General features: G+C 47.8%; 2 protein-coding genes across 10 annotated transcripts in view; one reads left to right on the top strand and one right to left on the bottom strand.

Annotated features, from left to right (window-relative positions):
- Nucleotides 1-5,491: 5,491 nt before the first annotated feature.
- On the bottom strand, nucleotides 5,492-7,790 carry ADM (adrenomedullin). The gene is made up of 4 exons (NM_214107.1): nucleotides 7,665-7,790; nucleotides 7,102-7,220; nucleotides 6,796-6,945; nucleotides 5,492-6,589 (listed from the first exon to the last, which is right to left on the bottom strand). The coding sequence occupies exons 2-4, from the start codon at nucleotides 7,197-7,199 to the stop codon at nucleotides 6,271-6,273; spliced, it is 567 nt and encodes a 188-aa protein (NP_999272.1). The 5' UTR covers nucleotides 7,200-7,220; nucleotides 7,665-7,790; the 3' UTR covers nucleotides 5,492-6,270.
- Nucleotides 7,791-19,020: 11,230 nt separating this feature from the next.
- SBF2 (SET binding factor 2) overlaps nucleotides 19,021-21,941 on the top strand; it is a 451,285-nt gene continuing 448,364 nt past the window's right edge. For all 9 annotated transcript variants that reach the window (XR_014837296.1, XR_014837295.1, XR_014837298.1 and 6 more), the window contains exon 1: nucleotides 19,021-19,213. Coding sequence is in view for 3 of the 9 variants with exons in the window: in XM_005661131.4 (XP_005661188.2) it covers nucleotides 19,159-19,213 (55 nt within the window). In the remaining 6 variants the exon portion in view is untranslated. The remainder of the gene's footprint in view (nucleotides 19,214-21,941) is intronic.

Genomic DNA, 21,941 nt, shown 5'->3' on the forward strand with positions numbered 1-21,941 from the left:
TTTCAAGGTAAAAAAATGTAGGGAGGATATCTTTAAGGTCCAATAGCAGAGGAATGGTTAAATTATGATATTTCCATATGATGAAATATCATGCCAGTAATAAAAATGATTTTGTACAGATTATTTACTGACATGGAAAGATGTCCCAAATATACTGATGAGTGGGAAAAAAAATCAGGTTACAGACCAAACTGATCTTACTTTTTAAAAATTGTGTGGCTCATCAGGGGAAGTCAAATGACCAATAGACAAATGAAGATGTCCTAAATTCAGCAGTAATCAGTGATGGAAGTTAAAACAATAGTGCCATATTACTTCATATACTTTAGGATGGCAAACATGAGTCCATACAGAGGTTGGCAAGGACATGGTGAGGTGGGAACTCTCAAGCACTACTGATGGTGGGAATATAAACATGTACAGGCATTCTGGAAAGTAATCTCACAGAATTTGACATTGTCTGTAGAAGTCTTTTATTTTCTTTGGGGCGGGGGGAGGAGGGCACCACACCTGCAGCATATGGAAAGAAGTTCCCAGGCTAGGAGTCAAATTGGAGCTGCCAGCCTACACCACAGCAACAGCTGGATCTGAGCTGCATCTGCGACCCGCACGGCAGCTTGCCGCAACGCCAGATCCTGAACCCACTGAGCAAGACCAGGGATCGAACCCCCATCCTCACAGACACTATTAGGGTTCTTAACCCGCTGAGCTGTGATGGAACTCCTATAGAAATCTCCTGATGCCATTTCTGGATATATACTCTCAAGAAATTCTCATTCAGATTCATAAGAGGACATGAAACAGGATGTTCATCTACATATTATTTGTGGCAAAGGGGTGCTGGAAGCAATCCAAGTGTCCTTAGTAAAGAGTCAAGAAAAATAAAATATGGGAGTTCTCTAGTGGCTCTGCGGGTTAAGAACCTGACATAGTGTCCATGAGGATGCAGATTCGATCCCTGGCTGCACTCGGAGGATTAAGGATCCAGTGTTGCAGCAAGCTGTGGTGTAGGTTGCAGATATGGCTTGGATATGGGGTTGCTATGGCTGTGGCGTAGGCTGGCAGCTGCAGCTCCATTTCCACCCCTAGCCTGGAAACTTCCACATGCCACAGGTACAGCCCTAAAAAGGAAAGAAAGAAAGACAAAAAGAAAAAAAGAAAGGAAGGAAGGAAGGAAGATAAAATGTGCTAGATATATTATTACTCCATAATATGCAATAGTAAGAAGAAACAATCTACTTAGGTAACTATTTTTTAAGTGTTCAATGAGAAAAGTAGGAAAAAGTAGGGAAAAAAACCCAATATATTTGTATGTTAGAAACACAGTCATAAAACAACACAACAGATTTTACATGATAATACACATATGATAAATCCAGATATCAAACATGAACTCAGTTCCTATGGAGGAAATGGGAAGAGGAATGGGAATTAAAGGAGAAAAAATAAAATAATTAAAACAAGAGAGAAGCCTTGCACAGATCTATAACAACAACTTGCTTTAAACTGAGGAGTATGTTTAATTCAGTTCTCTGTACTTGAGTTTAGTTTTTGAAAGTATGTGTATATGGGGAGTTCCTATCGTGGTTCAACAGTAATGAACCTGACTAGTACCCCTGAGGAGTCCAATTCCTGGCCTCGCTCAGTGGGTTAAGGAGCCAGTGTTGCCATGAGCAGTGGTGTAGGTTGAAGAGCAGCTCACATCCTGCATTGCTGTGGCTGTGGTGTAGGCTGGCAGCTATAGTTGTGATTCGACCCCTAGCCTGGAAACCTCCATATGCCACAGGTGTGGGCCCCCCTGCAAAAAAAAGACCAAAAAAAAAAAGTGTGTGTATGTATAATATATTAAAATGTCTAAAAAAGTAAACAGTAAAATATTAATGGTGGTTATCTCTCTGGGAGTGGTATGAAAGGTGAATCTTTTATTCTACACTGAATAAATAATTGTGTAGTAAGTCAAATGCATTGCTTATGTCTCAAAAACTCATCTTAATACTCAGAACTACTTTCCTGCTTTTGGACAGATGTATAATAACCTACTACATTCAGCTGCCTGTGTGGTCACAGTCATTTTATTGTTTTTCCAGAATGTTCCAAAATAACTCTGGAACAAGACCAGTGGGACCACCAGATAGCTATCTAGCCTCACCCTTCTTCCCAAGCAAGTGAAGACCAAGCCTCCATCGGGCTTTGGCAGAAACTTCTGTGGGACCCAGGGTAACAGGAGGAAGAGGGGTAGCACTCAACTTTGTCAAGAGTCAGCTCACTCAGCCTCTGAAAAGCTGGCTTGGGCAGCAGTTGCCAAAGACAAAGGTTCCACCTAAGGGTGGAAACTCTATTTGCAGCTTTGTAGACACAGGTGTTCTTCCAGGAGACTTCAGACCTGCAGTGTGGGACCGCGTTTGGCCAGGAATAGCTCAGAAGGCCTTCCCCTCAGAAGCCAGCTCTTGAGGCCTTCAGTGTATGTTCTAACTATATTTGGCAACATAAACCAAAGAGGTCAGTGGCTTAGCTCAAGAGGGAAAAAAAAAAAAAGACTATTTCTGATTTATAATCTCCGCTTCAAACCAGGTCCAAGAATTTAAAAACTCACTTCATTTATTTATTTTGCACTCACTGAGCATACCGCTGAAGCAGTTCTGGTTTCCAGTCCTACCAGCCTCATGTAAATCCTTCAGAACCACAGGTGTAAATCACCTACCCAAGTCATCTCTATATTAGAGGACATTTGGGGACATCTGGCTTGAGAATCCTCATGTTAAAATTATCTCACCTTACTCTCTATGTCTTCATAGCATCAAAATAGCCTGTGGCCCTTGAGTGCAAATCCAGACTCCAGCCCTGATTACTCACTGTGTGACCTTGGCTAAGTTACTTTATGTCTCTGAAGTTCAATTTCCTTATCCACACCCGGAGATAATAGCACCTACTCCACAAGGCTGCTGTAAGAATTAAATGAGATAAGGTTATAAAGTGTCTAGGAGAATGTCTGATCCAAAGTAGGTGCTAAAAAAAGAATCCATTTCCCTTCCTCCCCATCACTCTCTTCCACCCTTAGCTGTTCAGCCAAGGTGTTGGCTTTTTAAGAAATTGCTTGGTACATTGTGTTTGATTACAAATGGATGGATGGTACCATTCCCACAGCCAGCAACAGTAGCTAAAGATAAAAGCTGCGACTACTCCTCAGCCGCCGACAGGTCAGATCAGCTCACAAATGACTCACCACTGTTGATAAATGATGTGTTCTTGGCATCAAGAGGCAGTATCCTGACAGGCTTTGACACCTTACAAAAAAAAAAATCGAGATGGAGGGTTGAGGCTCTCACAGAAAAGGTCCCCAGGAGCTGGAAGATGACCTTCAGTCAATTCTGAACTTGTACCACCAGATGGGTCTTAGGAGGGTCTCTTGTGTCTCTTCAAACCTGTCTCTGATCACAGAATTTTGGGTTGGGAAGGACTCCAGCTGAGCAGCTGCCTCTTTATCTCAGAGCTGAACTATCTCCTTCACTTGCCTTGGACTCCCTGAAGGGAGTCATAAGACTCCCTGGGCAGAAGGCTATGATGCCCGTTCCCTGCTCAGAACAGCCCCAAGCTAGTGCCCAACCTGCCTTTGGCAGCTTTGTCTGCTGGCTAAAACCCTGCCAGGGTGAGGTTTGGCTCAAGGGCTCTGTGGCTATGGGACAAACCTTGGCTTAAGGAAAAGGGGGAGTATTTAATCCCAAGCCACTGTCTGCAAGGCTGAAGTGTTTGTGGCTCTCTGGTTTTTGTAGCCCCTTCAGACCACCCAGAACCACTCACCGGCTCAGAAATTTCCAAAGTGGAATTTTCAGTCACTCTTTCATTCATACATCCCCTGTACGTTGTATAGTGCTTGGCACAGAGTTCCCTTTAAGTGAACATTTACTAGAATGCCCTTGAAGATACGGGTGGTCTGTTGCTGCATTTGTAACCCCCTGAATTCTGATGAATCTCACAAAATTGTTAAGACCAAATAGGACAATGAACTGTATGAAGACTGACAGTTAACAGCCAGGTACTGAAAACTGAGGCCTTGGATGATCTTAAAAAAATTCCATGTCGTAGAATCTACTTCCTTTGAAACTGAAGCTGCTTCAGAAGCAGATTGTCTCTGGACCCCAGACCTCAGATCTCTTTCAGGGTCATGCAGTTTTGTTTGTTTTTCTGAAAGGAACTACCATCAGCTCTCAGAAGGGGCCTTGCAGTACGCAATGGATGCAAAAGTCCCAGGAGAAGGTAGGCTACCCTGGAAACATTTCTGTTATCCAAACTCACACTCATATTTTCTTCACCAGCAGAATTTCTGGGATCAGAAGCACCAACATTTCAGTGATGCTTTGACGTGGAAGGGCCAGGGACTCTTTCTGGAAAGGACAAGCCCTTGGACTCCATCCTGGGTCTTCAGGATATTGGTTGAAACCAATATGAGGGTGTCTTCCCTTATCCTTTCCCTTCTGTCCTGTTTCCATGTCCCCTGCCCTTCTAGTCACTCAGTGAGGCTTAGCGTGCAGCTTCAATCACCAGAACTGGGTCCACCGTCTAAGATGATAATGTATAGATTTAACCAGAGGCAGAAGGAAGAAGGGAGAGAAATGATGGCTGGAGAGAAGTGGAGAAAAAATGAAAAAGCCTTGGGGAGGAGGAAGGAAGAGGAGAGCTGCAAGGGGAGGTGGAACAATGAAGGTCTCAGGCCTTCGCAGGCGCACGGTTCCAGCGGCACGTCCGTCCCCCCCGCCTCCGGCCAGCAGCTGCACGCTGCGCAGCGTGTGGGCGCTGAGTCACGGTCCCAGAACAGGGAGCCGCCGTGCAGGTCTAGGGGGGGGCCGGTCCTGGTTGGCATCTGCAAACTGTTTTTTTCTTTCCTCTTTCATTAAGGCTGTGTGCTGACTCCCACGTAGGAAGGCTTATTAAACCGCACGTACTGCCAGAAGACTCCCGGGCTCGTCCGAGGTGGCCGGCTGGGGGCGCCGCAGCATCGCTTATGAGCCCGCAGGCTGGCTGGAGCACCCGGCTGGGAGAAAACTGGAGTTGGTGGCCCGGCTTCGAGTTTCCCAGAGGAGGTTGCAATTTTTGCTGGAGTCGCTTCTACCTCTGGCACCTCTGCTGCCCGGGGAAACTCATCTTGAAGGTCTCGGAGGTGCGCTTTACGTGAGCAACTCCATAAACTTATAGGACTCTGTTGTACAATTTGGAGAGTCCAGGCTCGCTTCCCCCGCTAGGACTCAACCTACCCCACCCGGCCCGGCTGCCACACGAGTCTGTGATCTGGCACATCCCCGCGAAGCCCCGACCAGCACGCGATACTGGCGCTCCGCACGCCGGCACGGAAAGAGTATTGCTCTGATAGCTCAGCCAGTGCGAAGACCCGCCAGCACGCGCCGACACAGCCTCCTACCTTCCCACCCAGGCTCCCGTGCGCACCAGGACCGGGGGCACCCTCCCTCCCAAGACTCGTGACCCGAGAATGAATCATCATTGAGACAGTTTATTGGTTTGCTACTTCGCATATCACCCATTTTATGTAAATAGATTATACAGATATGGTGTTTTCTTCTTCCCCAAGAGGCATCCAGACTCTCTTTCACGCACACACACACACACACTCTCACATTTCGCGCAGCAAACAATGTTACACCTCGCTGAGACATTCACATATTAAAATAGAGGGGAGGGGAACAATACAATTGTTTTAAAATGCCCTTAATACAATATATAACGTACAAAAATATCTCTATATTTGAAGTTACAAAAAAAAATCTTGACAGCAACAAACTTAAATATTGATAGTTACCTCTTTATATACAACATACATTGCACTTTTCCTCTCTAGGTTTTGGAAAGTTCAAGTAATAGTGAGGCTTGCGCCCTGTTGGGGTTATTCCCCTTCAGAAATCAGTTTGTGGGCGGCACGGCAGTGGCTCAGACCCTTGCCCCTGGGGGTCTAAGCATTTACTTCGCAGTTTCTCCTCTCCGTGAGCCTGGCAGATGACACTCCTTTGGATTCCTCTGCACCCTCCACCCCCACCCGGGGACCCGGGCTGGATTAAGCCGAAGAGAACACTGCCTCCAAGCAGGACGGGTTCCTGAAAATGCAGGGCTCGCCGCTGGTCTGTGCCTCCCGGACTCTCGGTCTCTCAATGCTGTCTCTGCCCGGGCCCCAGCCGCTGAGGGGCTCGGCTCCGGGAAGCCCCCCGCCCCAGGAAGCGCCGGCATGATGCATGCGCGACTGTTCGCTGCTGCCACAGTAGGCGCCTAAATCCTAAAGAGAGTGGCGAGCACTTGATGCGCCGGGGAGGCCGGGGCCCCGTGCGCCTGTGGCTCCTGGGACCTCAGAGTCCGGCCCAGGCTGGCTTCGGGCAGAGAGCGTCGGCGCCGGCGGCCGTAGCCCTGGGGGCTGATCTTGCTCCGGGGGGCGACGCCGTCCTTGTCTTTGTCCGTGAACTGGTAGATCTGGTGCGCCAGCTTCTGCACGGTGCACGTCCCAAAGCGACAGCCGAAGCTCCGCAGGCCCTGGAAGTTGTTCATACTCTGGCGGTAGCGCTTGACTCGGATGCGGGCTGCATCCGGAATGCTGGAGAGGGGAAGGAAGGCAACGTGAGACCCCCATCAAGCAAGTCTTTGGCCCCCGCCACCGAGAACGGAGCCTTTCTAGGACCAGAGGGAGCTGGAAACTGCTACCTCTATCTGAACTGCCATACAGCCCTGATGATCCCCAGGGGCAGGGCAATGGAGGAGGGTTCTTCTTGCCCACCCCGCCTAGGCGTCTGGCATAGTTACCTGGCCTGGGGGCTGCGAGAGGAGCCCTTCACATCCTGGGGCCGAATGACAGTCTGGGCAGGCCCGGCCTTCAAGTCGGCGATCCCGGTGGGGTAGCTGCTGGACAGCCGAAGTTCTCTTTTTCCACGACTTAGAGCCCACTTATTCCATCTAAAAAACATAAATAGACTTGATTCGCAATTGTCCAGGCGAGGTGCTGGCCGGTCCCCGCTTCTATTCACTTCTAACCCCTCTGGCACCAATGGTCAGTTCCCCTTGTCTTGCAGGTACCAGAACTGGGGAAGGCGCTGCCCGAGCGAGACTCACTTCTTTCGGAACTCTGCCGCCACGTCGAGCCGAGCTGTGTCAGCGCCCAGGAAGGCGAGCGAGCCCAGGTACATGAGGGCTACGGGAACCAGCTTCATCCCGGCTGAGATGTGCAGACCCTGAGATAGGAGAGAGAAGAGCCGAGGGTGAGCGCCCGGGCCCGCCGCACCGCCGGGCGGGGCACGGAGGCGGGCGGGGGACCCCGGCGCGGGCAGGCTCAGCCCGCGCTCTGCCTGACTCAGACGCTTATCTCCCCGGGGCGCAGAGAGGCGCCAGCGGCATTTGCACCCGCCAGGCGGGTGACAGGCCCCGCAGGGGAGGCCACTGCCCCGCGCCAGGCTCCCGGAGGTTCCCCTCTCAACTTGTCGTAATTTGCCTGACAGAGCAGAGGGGACTGGGTTTCTGGAGTTTCAACTGTATCCACAAGCTGGGCGTGGGATGGGGGATGCACCCAGCAGAGGACCCTCCAAAGTGGACAGCACTCCTCACCCAGAGCTCCCAGTCTCCGGCTTGGGCAACCCCCACCCCCACCCGCTTTAACCCGCTCCGCTTTTGGTGCTTACCTGCTAAGGGGGTGATCTGCCAAGATTTGGGAAGATGAAGTCTGAGACGTCCCTCTGGCAGTGGCAAAACCCCGACGTCCAAGCTGTGGTAAGAAACTAGAGGTGGCAAGGCTCGAGCTGTTCCGCCTCAGTGTCACCAAGAAACCACTGAGTGGCCGGCTCTCGTTCCTCGGCTTTATAAGAGCGCAGGGGGCGGGGCCTAGGCTGCCCTCGCGCCCTCCCTTTCTTCCCTTGGGCGCGCACTCTGCAATCAGGCGCGCGCATTGCTTGCTTGAGGGTACGTGCTTTGGGTGGGGGCGAGGTGGGGGGCGTCCCTCATACCGAGAGGGCTCAGAGATGAGCTCCAGGAGATAGGTGCAAGAACTGCCCCAGCCCTGACTCTCCCTGCACGGGGTTCAGACTTTAAGCCGAGCCGAAGTGAGGCTGTACAGCCTCTTGAGGTCCTTACCCAGGACCTATGCAGCCAAGAGTGTAAGGTCTCCTGACACAGAACTTCAAGAGCCAGCATACGGTAGCACGCGGATGACTTGAACCCAGGACCTTGGGAGCTGTGCCCTCTAGTGGACCGCGCCCCCTGCCGGCTCGGCGCCTGACCTGGCCGCGACCCTAGACGCTCCCAGAGCCTCAGGGGCAGGGCACACACAGAGCACAGCTGAGAGGAGGGGGGCTTGCCAGTGGCGGAGACTCCGGGGTTCTGGAATGGACTAGCAAGATTTCGCAATAGGGGCAAGGCTCAGAAAGACTGATTTGACAATTGGGATTTAGAGAGGGGAGTTATCTGAAGTTTCAGAATTTGCGTGCCTATTTGGAAATTTAGGAATAACCAAAATTAGGAGGAAGAATAACCTTTTCGTCCCCCCCCCCCCCCAGTAATCCAATTATGCCTTATAAGGTTACAACCTGAAAGTTTGCCTTGCTGCCCTCGAAGCCTACGTTCACCCCTTGTAAACGTGAGAATTTACTGCCAGGGAGCACACTAATGCTTCATGAATGTTAATCGCTTTACAGTTTACAAAGCATGGCCACATCCTGATCTTTGATCCTCACACCTACCCTTGAGTTAGATGAGGAAGGTAACACCGATTTTCTACTTGGTGAAATGAGAAAATTAAGATTCAGAGGGGGTCTCATTTGCCCAAAGTCACATCAAAGGTGGTAAGCAGTAGTGTCCTGGACTCACTGGACTGGGGCTCAGCGTGAATTTTTCTAGGCTGGGGTCATCATGCCATCAAAGGGGGTTGGAGAGTCCTAGCTCCCGCCCAAGGATTTTGCCTGTTCATGATGAATCACCCCCAAGCCTGTTTTGTCACCCGTTTATGCTCTTCCATCACTGCTTCTTGACTTCACTTTCTCATTTAGCTTCTGGGGTGGAATGGGGGAGGGGTTGCACTCCGCCTCCTGGGCTCCCTACTTCTTGCAGGAGGGCTTCTCATGTCCTATCACCCACTACTCTGGATGTAGGTCCATGAAGCCCAGGGCCTAAACTGAGAAGCAGAGAGAGCAGGTCCACTGGAACTCTGGACCAGCTTCTAAATCTCATCCTGTGTACATGGGCAAATCACATCTCTTCTATAATTTCACTGTGTACATGGGCAAATCACATCTCTTTTATAATTTCCTCATTTACAACCTGCCCCTGGTAGATCTCTAAGCTTCCTACCTGCTCTGCCATACCGGTTCTGAGAATCCGTGCACAGGCGGCTGGCGCTGAAGCCTGCGGACCTTGCCTGGCCTGGGCAGTGTACTGCTGGCTCAGCCACCTTTCCACTCCAGGACTGACTGGTGGACATTGCACCCGGGGAAGGAACGGCTGCGCCGAAGTTATTTATTCTGAGGACCCTTCCCCCAGGAAGTCACCTGAGCAGTCCTGAGCTCCAGCTGAGGGCGGGGGACAGATTCCGGGTTCGGGCTCGGGATCCGGACTCCGCGGGTCGGAAAGGTGCAGCGCAGCGCACTGGCTGGGTTCCAGCCACCCCGCTGACCAAAGGGCAGTCGCCACAGCAGACCGGGTCTGCGGCTCGTCGGCCCGCACTGCGGACAGCAGGTATTAACTGAGCGCCTGTTCTGTTTCTAGGAGTCTCCCCAGTATAACTATTCTCTTTTTCTCGCTCATGACTCATTTCTCATCGCTTCCTTTCAGTTCGTCCCTTGAGATTCAGACTCTTCGCAGCGACCCTGTCTGGGACCGATCAGTCAGTCCTGAGGATGCGACCAGCTGGGTCCACGCCAAGACAGGTTTTTACTTTCATTTCCCCGGCGCGCTCTTTCGACTGCCGGGGAGGTCAAGGACAGCTGGGCGCCGGTCCGCAGCCAGGGAAGGTCCCGTGGTCTGGACTCGTTCCTTCCAGTTCCCACCAGCCCTGGAGTGTTCGACCTGCAGAGGACTCTTCAGCTGTACCTCGTGGCTTCCTCGCTGTGTCTTCCAGGGGAGCCCTGATTCCATGGGGGAGGAGGGATCGAGGCGATCGGGGTAGGGATGGGGACTGAGCTTTCACTCCTGCAGGACCGCGAAGCGTGCTCTTGGCGGGGCAGACTTCTCTTTGAGCTGCTAGAAGCTTCAACAAGTAAACCCAACCCAGGAGTGGAGACTCTGCCGGGCTCCAGTGCCTGCGCCAGCAGCGTAGAGACCTGGCCAAGAATTCCCACCTGAGAGCCTTGCTACGCGCTTATCAGCCCAGGTGCGCCTTGTAGTTCTGGCACTTAGAGGTCTGATGCTTGAGAACTCCGTAAATCCTTTCTTTAAGCAAAGCCCTGGGTTGGCAGCTGGGGATTTGGCTAGAACAGCCACACCTCGGAAAATGTGTGTGTGTGTGTGTGTGTGTGTGTATACACACGCGCGCGCCCACGTGCGTCCGCGACAAGGGCCAGAGGGTACCCCAAAGTGTGGTGGAGTATAAGTTGAAAAAAAGATATAAAGTTTGCCAAATGTTGGCATCTGTTTTTTCCCCGTGGTACCTCGTGTTTGTTTACTTACTGGTTAAAGGGGAAAATAAATGACTAGGATGCTTTCTCGGCTAAACATCGGATCTGGAAGGAAACAACATAGCTGGCGTTCTGTTTCTGGTGATTTGTTAACGTGGGGTTTCATCCATCCAAGTTGCAGTGATTGTACATACACATTAAGTACAAGGAAGGAAGGACGGAAGTGAAGGAAGAAACATCTTCAAAATCTCACTGGCAAGAGAAGGGAAAGAAAAAAAAAATTCTGGTTACTGAAGATCCACTTTTTTTGTTTGCACCCAAGTGTTTTCAAAGGGTAAGATTGTAAATAAACCCCCAAAGTACTGTAATAAATGATGTATCCTGACATCATATAAGTGGACATACAAATATGCTGAAGCCATGTTGTATAATGGTGTCTTAACTTCACATTCCAACTGAATTATTTTTAGGCCTTGTTAAACCCAAGCCTTATTCTTAGTAATATTTGGAGTTTTAAAAAACTTGTGGTGGTGGTTTCTCAGCTAACACTGTGGACACAATCCATAGGGCCAGCATGACCATGCTCAGGTCATGAAGAAAAGAACTGACAAACAATAAGTAATATTAATAATGTCAATAAGAATAACTAAACTTGAATAGCCAAGTGCACTGCCAATAATTATCTCTGATGCCTCTTTTTTCAAACAGGAAATTTTACAATGCATTTATTATTCATATGGCTCAAAATGCCTCTGCTTGTCTTGTTTACCAAGTCCATTTGAAAACAAGTTTCAAGAAACATCCGGGAGTCATAACACCAAATAGTTTAGAGAAAGAACCCAATCAGCTTCTTAGATTTAGTCACTCACAGGAAGAAGTAATGCAGGATACTAAGCTCAAGCCTTTTTTTTTTTTTTTTTTTTTTGAGGGGGGGACTCTGACTTCTGCAAGGAGCTAATAAAATATAGATCTTTTCCAGAAAAAAATGCACATATACATGAACCAATTTCAGTATAAAATAAACATAAAATTTCAGAAGATTGACCAACTAAAGAATGCTGACATAGGAGTTCCCGCTGTAGTGCAGTGGGTTAGGGATCCAACTGTAGCAGCTTGGGTCACTGTTCAGGCGGGAGTTCAATCCCCAGTCCGGCTCAGTGGGTTAAGGATCTGGTGTTGCTGCAGCTGTGGCACAGATTCTATCTCTGGCCTGAGAATTTCCATATGCTGTGGGTGTGGCAAAAAAAAAAAAAAAAGAATAAAAAGCACTGTTTCTATAGCCTTAATTTCTCTCTTGGAGAAGTGGAGGCAAAGAGGGCAGTTAACCTTTCTCTTTTTAGGGCATAGAATTTTCCAGAGCATCAGTATAAAGACAATTCTTTTGCTGCCCCATTTTTGTGCCCCTGCACAAAACAGATGGATAGAAATAACCAGTCCTTTGTATGTGATAAAGCCAGAAGACAAATCTTTCCAAAGCTTAAGGAATATAAGTTGCTATAGGACAGAAAAGAGAAGACGGTTAACATACGGAAGCTTCTTATACCAACAGCTAAAACAGAACAAGATTCTTTTATTTATTTATTTATTTATTTATTTATTTATTTTGTCTTTTTTTGCTATTTCTAGGGCCGCTCCTTCGGCATATGGAGGTTCCCAGGCTAGGGGTCGAATTGGAGCTGTAGCTGCCAGCCTACACCAGAGCCACAGCAACGCGGGATCCGAGCCGCGTCTGCGACCTACACCACAGCTCACAGCAACGCCGGATCCTTAACCCACTGAGCAAGGACAGGGACCGAACACGCAACCTCATGGTTCCTAGTCGGATTCACCAACCACTGCGCCACGATGGGAACTCCTAGAACAAGATTCTGAAATGACTTCAAGAGAAATTTACTACTGATGGCACAATGAATGGCATTAACAAATGGAGTATAAGAGAGGTGATTAAATCATTTGGAGTTAACGAGAGCTATTATCATACTGCCTGACCCCAAGTAGGAATCCTGTACTATCAGATTAGAACGAGTGGAATGAGTCAATTCTAGTGTATGTGCCTACATGAATTTATTCCTTCAAATATTTACTGAGCATGTATTATGTGTCTAGCTCTGTGCTAAGTGCTGTTAACACAACAATCAGCAATGCAAGTAGCATTCTTTTTTTTTTTTTTTTTTTTTTTTTTGTCTTTTTGCTATTTCTTTGGGCCGCTTCCGCGGCATATGGAGGTTCCCAGGCTAGGGGTCAAATCGGAGCTGTAGCCACTGGCCTATGCCAGAGCCACAGCAACGTGGGATCCGAGTCGCGTCTGCGACCTACACCACAGCTCACAGCAATGCCAGATTGTTAACCCACTGAGCAAGGGCAGGGACCGAACCCGCAACCTCATGGTTCCTAGTCGGATTGGTTAACCACTGTGCCACAACGGGAACCCCGCAAGTATCATTCTTGCCCTCAATAAGCTTACAGCATGGCAGGGTAGCCAAACAAATCCTCACAGGAATAAATACATGATTATAAACTGTGGTAAGTGTGCCAAAGGAAAAGCAAGATTAGGGGAACCTAAAGTTTTAAATGGAAGGAACATCATGTGCAAATACTTAGTGATGAGAAAGAACTTCATACATTAGAGAAAACAAAAGGAGGCCACTGGGGTTGAAACGAATTGAGTGAAGAAGAGAGGTATGAAATGAGATTAAGGAGGTCATCACAGTTGGGATAAATAGAACCCTTTGGAATCCGATGAAGGTTTTGCACTTAATTCATGGTGACTTGGTAAATTATTGAAAGGTTTCGTGATAGAAGAGACAAGATCTAATATATATTTATTTAAAAGATCACTGTGGGATGGAGTTCCCATAGTGGTGCAGTAGAAACGAATCCGACTAGGAACCATGAGGTTGTGGGTTCCATCTCTGGCCTTGCTCAGTGGGTTAAGGATCCAGCATTGCCATGAGCTGTGGCTGTACTACAGCTCCGATTTGACCCCTAGCCTGGGAACCTCTGACGTATCCATGAGGACACAGGTTCCATCCTTGGCCTTGCTCAGTTAAGGATCCGGCATTTCTGTGAGCTCAGATCTAGCATGGCTGTGGCTGTACTACAGCTCCTATTCGACCCCTAGCCTGGGAACCTCCATATGCCGTGGGGTGGGGCCCAAAAGGACAAAAGACAAAAAGAAAAAAAAAAAAAAAAGATCATTGTGGGAGTTCCCGTCATGGCTCAGCAGAAACGAATCTGACGTATCCATGAGGACACAGGTTCCATCCTTGGCCTTGCTCAGTTAAGGATCCGGCATTTCTGTGAGCTGTGGTATAGGTGGCAGACTTGGATCGGATCCTGTGTTGCTACGGCTGTGGCAGAGGCCAGCAGCTGTAGCTCTGATTCGACCCCTAGCCTGAGAACTTGCATATGCTGAGGGTGTGGCCCTAAAACGACAAAAGAAATAAAATAAAAGATCACTGTGTCCGTTGAATGTGATTAGGAAGGAGCAATGCAGTAGTGGAGCCCTGGAGAGTTTACACAGGGCCTCATGCTTGGTTCAATGCTCTGCTTGTTGCTGTTTTGAAATTCTTTCTTTCCAAATTTCTTTCTTTTTATGGCTGTACCTGTGGCCTATCTGAGGTGAATCTGTGACCTACACCACAGCTTGGGGCAAGGCAGTATCCTTAACTCACTAATCCAGGACAGGGATTGAACCTGCATCCTCACAGATACTAGATAACCTGCTGAGCCACAATGGGAACTCCTGTTTTGAAATTCTTAATAACTTTTAAACAGAGAGAATCCTACATTAGCATTTTGCTTTAGGCTATGCAAATTATGTAGCCAGTCCCCCTCACCAAATAAATAGGCAATCTAAGTAAAAGCAGCCTTCAATCTCTCATGGCACCTATTTATACTATAGCTGCTAATGTCAGAAGTACTTCATATGGGTGTCAATTCAATTATTCATACAATCACACATGTGAAAGCAATTGCAGTACATTTTTTCTTTTTTTTTTTTTTTCTTTTTTATCTTTCTAGGCTGCGCCCTTGGCATATGGAGGTTCCCAAGCTAGGGGTCGAATTGGAGCTACAGCTGCCAGCCTACACCATGGCCTCAGCAACGCAGGATCTGAGCCATGTCTGCGACCTACACCATAGCTCATGGCAATGATGGATCCTTAATCCACTGAGCAAGGTCAGGGATGGAACCGGCATCCTCATGGAAACCAGTTGGGTTTGTAAACCGCTGAGCCAGGACCAGAACTCCTAGCACAATTCCATTAGCCATCTCTGAAGCCTAAAATACACCCCAAACATACAATCAAGGTAGAAACAGTGTGTTTCCTATACAGATTTAATTTGAAGACAGGATTCATAATCTACTTACTGTCCTGAAATTGCACCTACATGGAAAGTCAGGAGCCACCAATGCAGCAGCTATTCCCATAGTCAAGGTGGAAGGTGACAGTAGCTCAGACTAGGGTAGTGGCAGTGAGGTGGGAGAGAAGGCTACATATTTGGGAAGCAGGATCAGCAGAACTGAGTGATGAATGTGGGGCTGAGAGAGGGGCAGGTATGAAGGGTAAGCAATCTTTCAGTCTGGCCCATTTGGGCCACTGAGTGGATGGAGGTGTGGCAATGAGTCAGGGAATTTTCTACAACAGCTGCTTAGTCGCCTTTGTTACTGGATAGTAGAGACCATTTGAAGAGGTCCCAGCCCTGCCTGCAGCATTTGGTCAAGGAAAACTCATATTGCCTTTCTGAACTGTGGTGGCTAACCACAGGAAGCCCTTGAATGACTGTACAGATCAACCACTACACCATGACAGCCAGCTGAATATAGGAGCAGCAGGCTGATAATTCTTGCTCACTAGTAATCAGCTCCTTTTTGTCTTCTAAAGCATAAAAAAAGGCATTTGCTGCAGTTCCCGTAGTGGCTCAGTGGTTAACGAATCCGACTAGGAACCATGAGGTTGAGGGTTCGATTCCTGGCCTCCCTCAGTGGGTTAAGGATCCAGCATTGTCGTGAGCTGTGGTGTAGGTCACAGACGTGGCTCGGATCTGGTGTTGCTGTGGCTGTGGTGTAGGCTGGCGGCTACAGCTCCGGTTGGACCCCTAGCCTGGGAACCTCCATATGCTCCGGGTGAGGCCCTAGAAAACACAACAAGACAAAAAAAGGCATTTGCTGCATATACATCATCATTGGGTTGCATAGTCTTCCTCCCTTCCTGCTCCTGCCAGCCTTCTGTGAAACAACAAATCTGGGTTTGCTTTATTCCCTCACTCTTTGGTGAAAGGTGATTGTGGTTATCGCAGGGGATGGTCTGGCCTTCAGCCAACCTCAGTAATCAGGCTGTCTTGTCAAGGCTTATCAGTTTCAGCAGACTGGCAGCTGTTGGCTGAGAAGCAAACACAGTTTCAGTGTATGCTAAATATGTTCATGTGTGTATACAAACACATAGTGCCTATCTACATATACCTGGGGTATGTCAAAATCCCTGTGCTACAAAACACCCATTTGCAAACATCTGGCAGCCTACCTATGACCTAATAGAGTAGGTCTAAATATAAATAGCATTTGATTCGAGGTTTGAAAACAGATAAGCTTTGATTTAAACAAACGAACAAAAAAGTTAAATTAAACCAAAGTTAAAATAATTAAAATTAAAAAGTTAAAATAATTAAACCGGAAAATTCCCATGTGGTACAGTGGATTAAGGATTCAGTGTTGTAACTGTGGGACAGGCTGCTACTGTGGCGTCGGTTTGATCCCTGACCTGGGAACTTCCAATTTAATTATCTGTATAAAATAAAAAACAATATATTTAAAAAGTAAAATGGGGACCCCTCCCATGTCTTATACAAAATTAACTTAGGGAGTTCCCTGGTAGCTTAGAAGTTAAGGACTCAGTGTTGTCATAGCTGTTGCTAGGGTTACTGCTGTGGCTTGGGTTTGATCCCTGGCTCGGGAACTTCTACATGCTGCAGTCTTTAAAAAAAAAATTAACTCAAAATGGGTCAATGGCCTAAAACAAGAGTAAACTATGAAAATCTTAGAAGAAAATATAGGACTAAAATTGTAATGACCTTGAATTTGGCAATGGATTCTTAGTTATGACACCAAAGTATAGGAAACAAAAGAAAAAATAGATAAATTTGACTTTGTATGATACCTACATGCAATGGAATATTATGCAGCCATGAAAAAGAATGAAGTACTAATGCATGCTACATCATAGATCTATCTGGAAAACATTCTAAATGAAAGAATCCAGACACAAAGTGTTGTATGAGACAGAAAGTAATTGGTAGTTATCTGATGCTTAGGGGAGGGAAAAATGGGAGTGATCACTGTATGAGTTTGGGGTTTTCTTTTGGGTGATGAAAATATTTGGAACTAGGTGGAGGGGTAGTTGCACAACATTGTGAGTGTACAAAATACTACTGAATTATACACTTCAAAATAGTTCAATTTATGATATGTGAATTTCACTTAAAAAATAAAATGGAGAAGGAACATATAGCTGTCTTAAAAAACAGAAAGGCTATCACACAAAGGTAGATTTTATTTTTTTCTGGGTATTTCTATAGAGCAAAATAGGAAGTTACAGGACAACCCTGACATAATAAGGAAGAATTCTCTAACAATGGGGTTGTTAAGCAGTGGAATGAGCTGCCTCCCAAGGAAGTTTAATAACTCGTTACTGAAAATGATCAAGTTGGATGATGAGCTCCCAGGGAAGTTATAGAGAGGATTCATAGTTGAGATGTGACTGAAGCTTTTTCAGTTTAATTATTTCCAAGAGTAATCTGTTATGGTCCCTATATCTCTGCAACTAGGCTGATTCAGTTTAACCATAAGCAATTTGCAAGTTAACTCCCCAAGTTAAAGTACTCCTTCCAGAGTTTCGGTTCTTCTACTGCAGCCCAACCCTCTCAAACTGTAAGTGAAAAAAGTGCCACACAGAGGAAATGATCAATGAGAGCAAACTTTCAGGAGCTGAGATACCAAATCGCTGAACTCTCAGTTCAGAGTTCAAGCCACGGCAGCTTCCTGCTGGTGGTTGGGGTAAATTGTATGCTCATTCATTAAACGTATATATATATTTTTTTAGGGCTGCATATCAGCATGTGAAGTTTCCCAGGCTAGGGGTGGAATCAGAGCTGTAGCTGCTGGCCTACACCACAGCCATAGCAACGCAGGATCTGACTCGAGTCTGCGACCTAAACCACAGCTCACAGCAATGCCAGATCCTTAACCCACTGAACGAGGCCAGGGATCTACCTGCATCCTCATGGATGCTAGTCAGATTTGTTTCTGCTGAGCCACAACAGGGACTCCATCATTAAACATATTTGTTAAAGCACTTACTAGACAAAGTCTGGTAAATGGTAAGAGTTAAATCCTCAATATTAGTGATAATGAGGAACAAAGATTATCACATTTGCAAACCATGGAGATTCCCAAAACTTCAGTCTACCACTTATAACATAACCTGCTACTAAAACTTCATGAGATACTAACAGAGGACAAAGCAAGCTCATCTGGGTGCTTCACTAGCCAAATTCCAAACGATCAATAAGAGGTGCCAGTAAAAAGAAAGCGACCCAGGTAATTCCTAGATTGGATGATGAGATCCACTAACTCATTTTAATTGCATTGTTTAAACAAGGAAGTTAGAAGTCACCACCTGCTCTAGCCGCAAGAGCATGGAACTGCTGCAAGAAGCGAAAGCCTAGGCAGAAAGGGCTCTCTTGGGAGAGGCAAGCCTCCTCCCTCGGACTCTGCTGTCCCTGGGCAGCTCAGGAGGATCCCGGGGATGCCGCGTTCTTCGGAGGAATCCAGCCTCCCCAAGCGCTCCGGGGGAAGCCCAGGCCAATCGCCCCCAGCCCACCCAGCACTAAAGCACCAGGCCTCTGAAGATTGCGCAAAAGCCTCTCCCTCCTCCGCCTGCTCGGTGGCATGTTCCTAAAGTTCCCATCTGCACAACATAAACAGGAAACGTGCAGCAAAAGCCCTGGCGGTGCAAATTCCATGCTTCCAGTCGAGGGCGGGAGAATCTCGTCTTGGGAAGGGAGGTGTGTGGGGGGAGGGGAAGCAACAAACTTGCCAGGTCACCCCTAGACCATCCTTGTCTTCTCTTCCCAGACCCTGAAGGAGTGGAGAAGGCGGAAGGAAAGGCACCCTGCTTTAGGAAATATAGGGGAGGGGGACGTGGGTCGCGAAGGGGCAGCCAAGCCTCAAAGTGAACCACTCCGAGCAGCTGCAGTGGTAGCGCGAGATGGGAATAGGCCCGAAAGCCCACTCCCCAAACCTGGAGGTCACAGCAGCCAACGAAGGGTGAGGGTGGGGGTGGGCCCTCCGCCCGGGCTCGGGTTACGGAGCCAGCGCGGGTGGGGGAGGGGGAGGAGCGGGTGCAAAGCGCGGCGCAGGCGCAGAGCACGCCTCGGTTGTCAAACATGGCTGAAGTGCCGCCGCTGCAGCTACTGCTGCTGCAGGGAAAATGCTGAGCCCTCCCGGGCCTGGTGGGCGGCGGCGGCGAGGGCGGCGACCGGCACCCGCTTCCCCAGCGCGGCGGCTGCGGCCATGGCCCGGCTGGCCGACTACTTCATCGTAGTAGGCTACGACCATGAGAAGCCAGGTAAGGGTGTGGGGCGGGCGCCGCCCCCGGGCCTCCCCACCTCCGCCCCCCCCCGCCCCCCGCGACTGCTGTCCAGTGGGCTCTGCAGGGCCGAGCGTCGCGGTCGGGAGGCTGGGAGGGCCGGGCCGGACCCGGCCTCGGCGGAGCGGGCTCTGGGCGTCCGGCCTTCCTGGCTGGGCTGAGCCTTGCGGTGGGCGTGAGGAACCGGCACGAGGGGATGGGGGAGGAGGAGGAGGAGGCCGCGTCCACCCGGTCTGGGGCGGCCCAGCCGGGGTGAATCTGGGTGCCGCGACCCTCGCTCTGAAGCGGGCCGGGTACCAGGGGCAGCGCTCTGGTGCCGGCGGGATTGGGCTAGGACCGCTGGGCTGGGAGGGCGGGAGCCAACTGTGCTAAGTTCCTTGGGAATAAACTTCTGCCCAGCATCCTGAGTGAGTAACGAGTGACGCAGGGGGCTGTCCTCTCCAAAAGGAAGTGCTGAGAGTCCAGTGCTACCTCACCCCCGCGCTGGTAGGGGCCGGTCTAGTCACCGGGCCGGTGAACGCGTGGTACCGGGGAAAGGGAAAGGGTCCATGAACTTCTGAACATTTCTAGGAAATGCTCCCTTTTCTTTCAGGACAAATGCGATGGTTATTTCAGAATGATTCTGAACACTGTCTTTTAAGTAAGGACAGTCAGCAGATCCCTGAGGTTTATCTTGTTTTACTGTAATGTGTGTTTTAATTGTTCTTTTCATTCATCGCAAAATTTTCCTCATTGGAAACAATCTGGCACATGCATTGCATTTTAATTGGTTTTCCGCAATTTAAGAGAATTCAGGATTAATGCATGTTTGTTTGCTTTGTATTACTGTGTAGCTAAGCACAATGTAATACATTGAGTTGGGGAAGTACACTCTATCTATATCAGGGAAGTTCTGAAATTCATTTGCAGGGAATTTCAGGTCACCTAGACAGTCCCTTCATTTTTCAGAGGAGATGCTGAGATTGTGTTTTGCTGATGGTTACAGCATTTGTAGCGTCAGAATACCATTGTTCTACCCACTCTTGGTCAACTGCCCCTTTGACTATTCCTCTCCTAATAACTTCCTTTAGTGGGAACCTTTTATATCTTTAGTCTTTCACCACTCTTCACCTGACTGAGGTTAACAAGAGAAGGGAATGCATGGCTCCAACATTTTGTTACCTTTTAGTAATTTTGCAGTTTGCTGTCTCTTTCTAACCCAGATTAACAATATGGAGAATAGCAATGTATTTTTAACATCATTTCAAATTTATTGACGTTATTTTTTCTCACTTAAAAAAATTGAAACACTCACAAACTTGTGGAAAATTTGCAAGTACAGTACAGAGAACTTTTTTTCTCCCAAAACCATTTGAGAAGTTGCTGACCTGATGCCTGCCCTACCACCCCAGAATGCTTTAGTGTGTATTTTCTATAAATGAGGATATTACCCCCCATATAATCACAGTACAATTATCAAAATCAGGAAGTTAACACTGACGTACTACTACATCTAGTTCTCACACTGGTTCAAGTTTTGATGATTATGCTACTAATCTCTTTACTGGCAAAATGATCCAGCTCAGAATTATGTATTGCATTTATTTGTCATAGGACATTCTCATCAGAGATGGCTTTTGAGTTCAGTTGACCTTTAGGAATTTGCTGCTTTCATGCTTATTCTTGATGTTGATGAATTTCATTAAGTTTTCATTTATTTTCAATACATTTTTGGCCATCTGCTGCATGACTTCAATCTGAAACGATTCCTTCACCTTCTCTTGACTCTCATAACCTTGACCTAATGAAGATCATAGAGCTGTTATTTTGCAGTATGCCTCTCCTTTGGGATTATCTCTTCTGCTGTGATTAGATACACACAGATTATGTATTTGGGCAGGAATATCACAGAAATGTTGCCCATTGCATTCTATCTGGTGTACAATTTCAGTTTGTCCTATTATTGGGGATTTTCTTTCTTTCTCTCTCACTTTTCCCTTTTGTGGCCACCCTGTGGCATAAGGAGTTCTTGGGCCAGGGATCAGACGCAGTTGCAGCCTACACCATAGCTGTGGCAACACCAGATCCTTAACCCACTATATTGGGCCAGGGATTGAACTTGCATCCCAGTGCTCCAGCAATACCGCAGATCCTGTTGTGCCATAGCAGGAATTCCCATTATTGGTGATTTTCACTTTGATTACCTGGTATAAGCAATGTCTCCTAGGCTTCTTCACTCTAAAGTTAATATTTAAAGAGTTCCCATTGTGGCTCAAAGGTAATGAACCTGACTGGTATCCATGAGGACACAGGTTTGATCCCTGGCCTCACTCAGTGGGTTAAAGGATCCGGCACTGCCTTGAGCTGTGGTGTATGTGGCAGACTTGGCTCAGATTGCACGCTGTTGTGGCTGTGGCTGTGGCCGGCAGTTGCAGTTCAGATTCAACCCCTAGCCTGGAACTTCCATATGTCATGGGTGTGGCCCTAAAAAGACAACAAATAAATTAAGTTAATATTTAATAGTTAATTAGTAAATGGTTTTTGTGAGGACTGCTTTGAAACTATGTAAAATCTTATTTTCCATCAAGCTTTTAGTGTGTTCCTTTATGTAATTATATCTGAATAGATTCATGGCTTTCTGGGTTATATTCTTTTTTTTTTTTTGTCTTTTTGCCTTTTCTAGGGCCACTTCCGTGGCATATGGAGGTTCCCAGGCTAGGGGTCCAAT

This window comes from Sus scrofa, chromosome 2, assembly GCF_054392235.1.
Source record: "Sus scrofa isolate SSC_HxYL_T2T_F1_AM1 chromosome 2, Sscrofa_HxYL_maternal_Yorkshire_Landrace_v2.0, whole genome shotgun sequence".
NCBI classification, from domain to species: domain Eukaryota; kingdom Metazoa; phylum Chordata; class Mammalia; order Artiodactyla; family Suidae; genus Sus; species Sus scrofa.

Excerpts from the sequence above, each read along its gene's own strand:
- ADM (NM_214107.1), bottom strand. The coding sequence starts at position 7,199 with ATGAAGCTGGTTCCCGTAGCCCTCATGTACCTGGGCTCGCTCGCCTTC. Across the intron at positions 6,946-7,101 it reads GCGGCAGAGTTCCGAAAGAA|ATGGAATAAGTGGGCTCTAA; the intron begins GTGAGTCTCGCT and ends TATGTTTTTTAG. Across the intron at positions 6,590-6,795 it reads TCTCGCAGCCCCCAGGCCAG|CATTCCGGATGCAGCCCGCA; the intron begins GTAACTATGCCA and ends TCCCCTCTCCAG.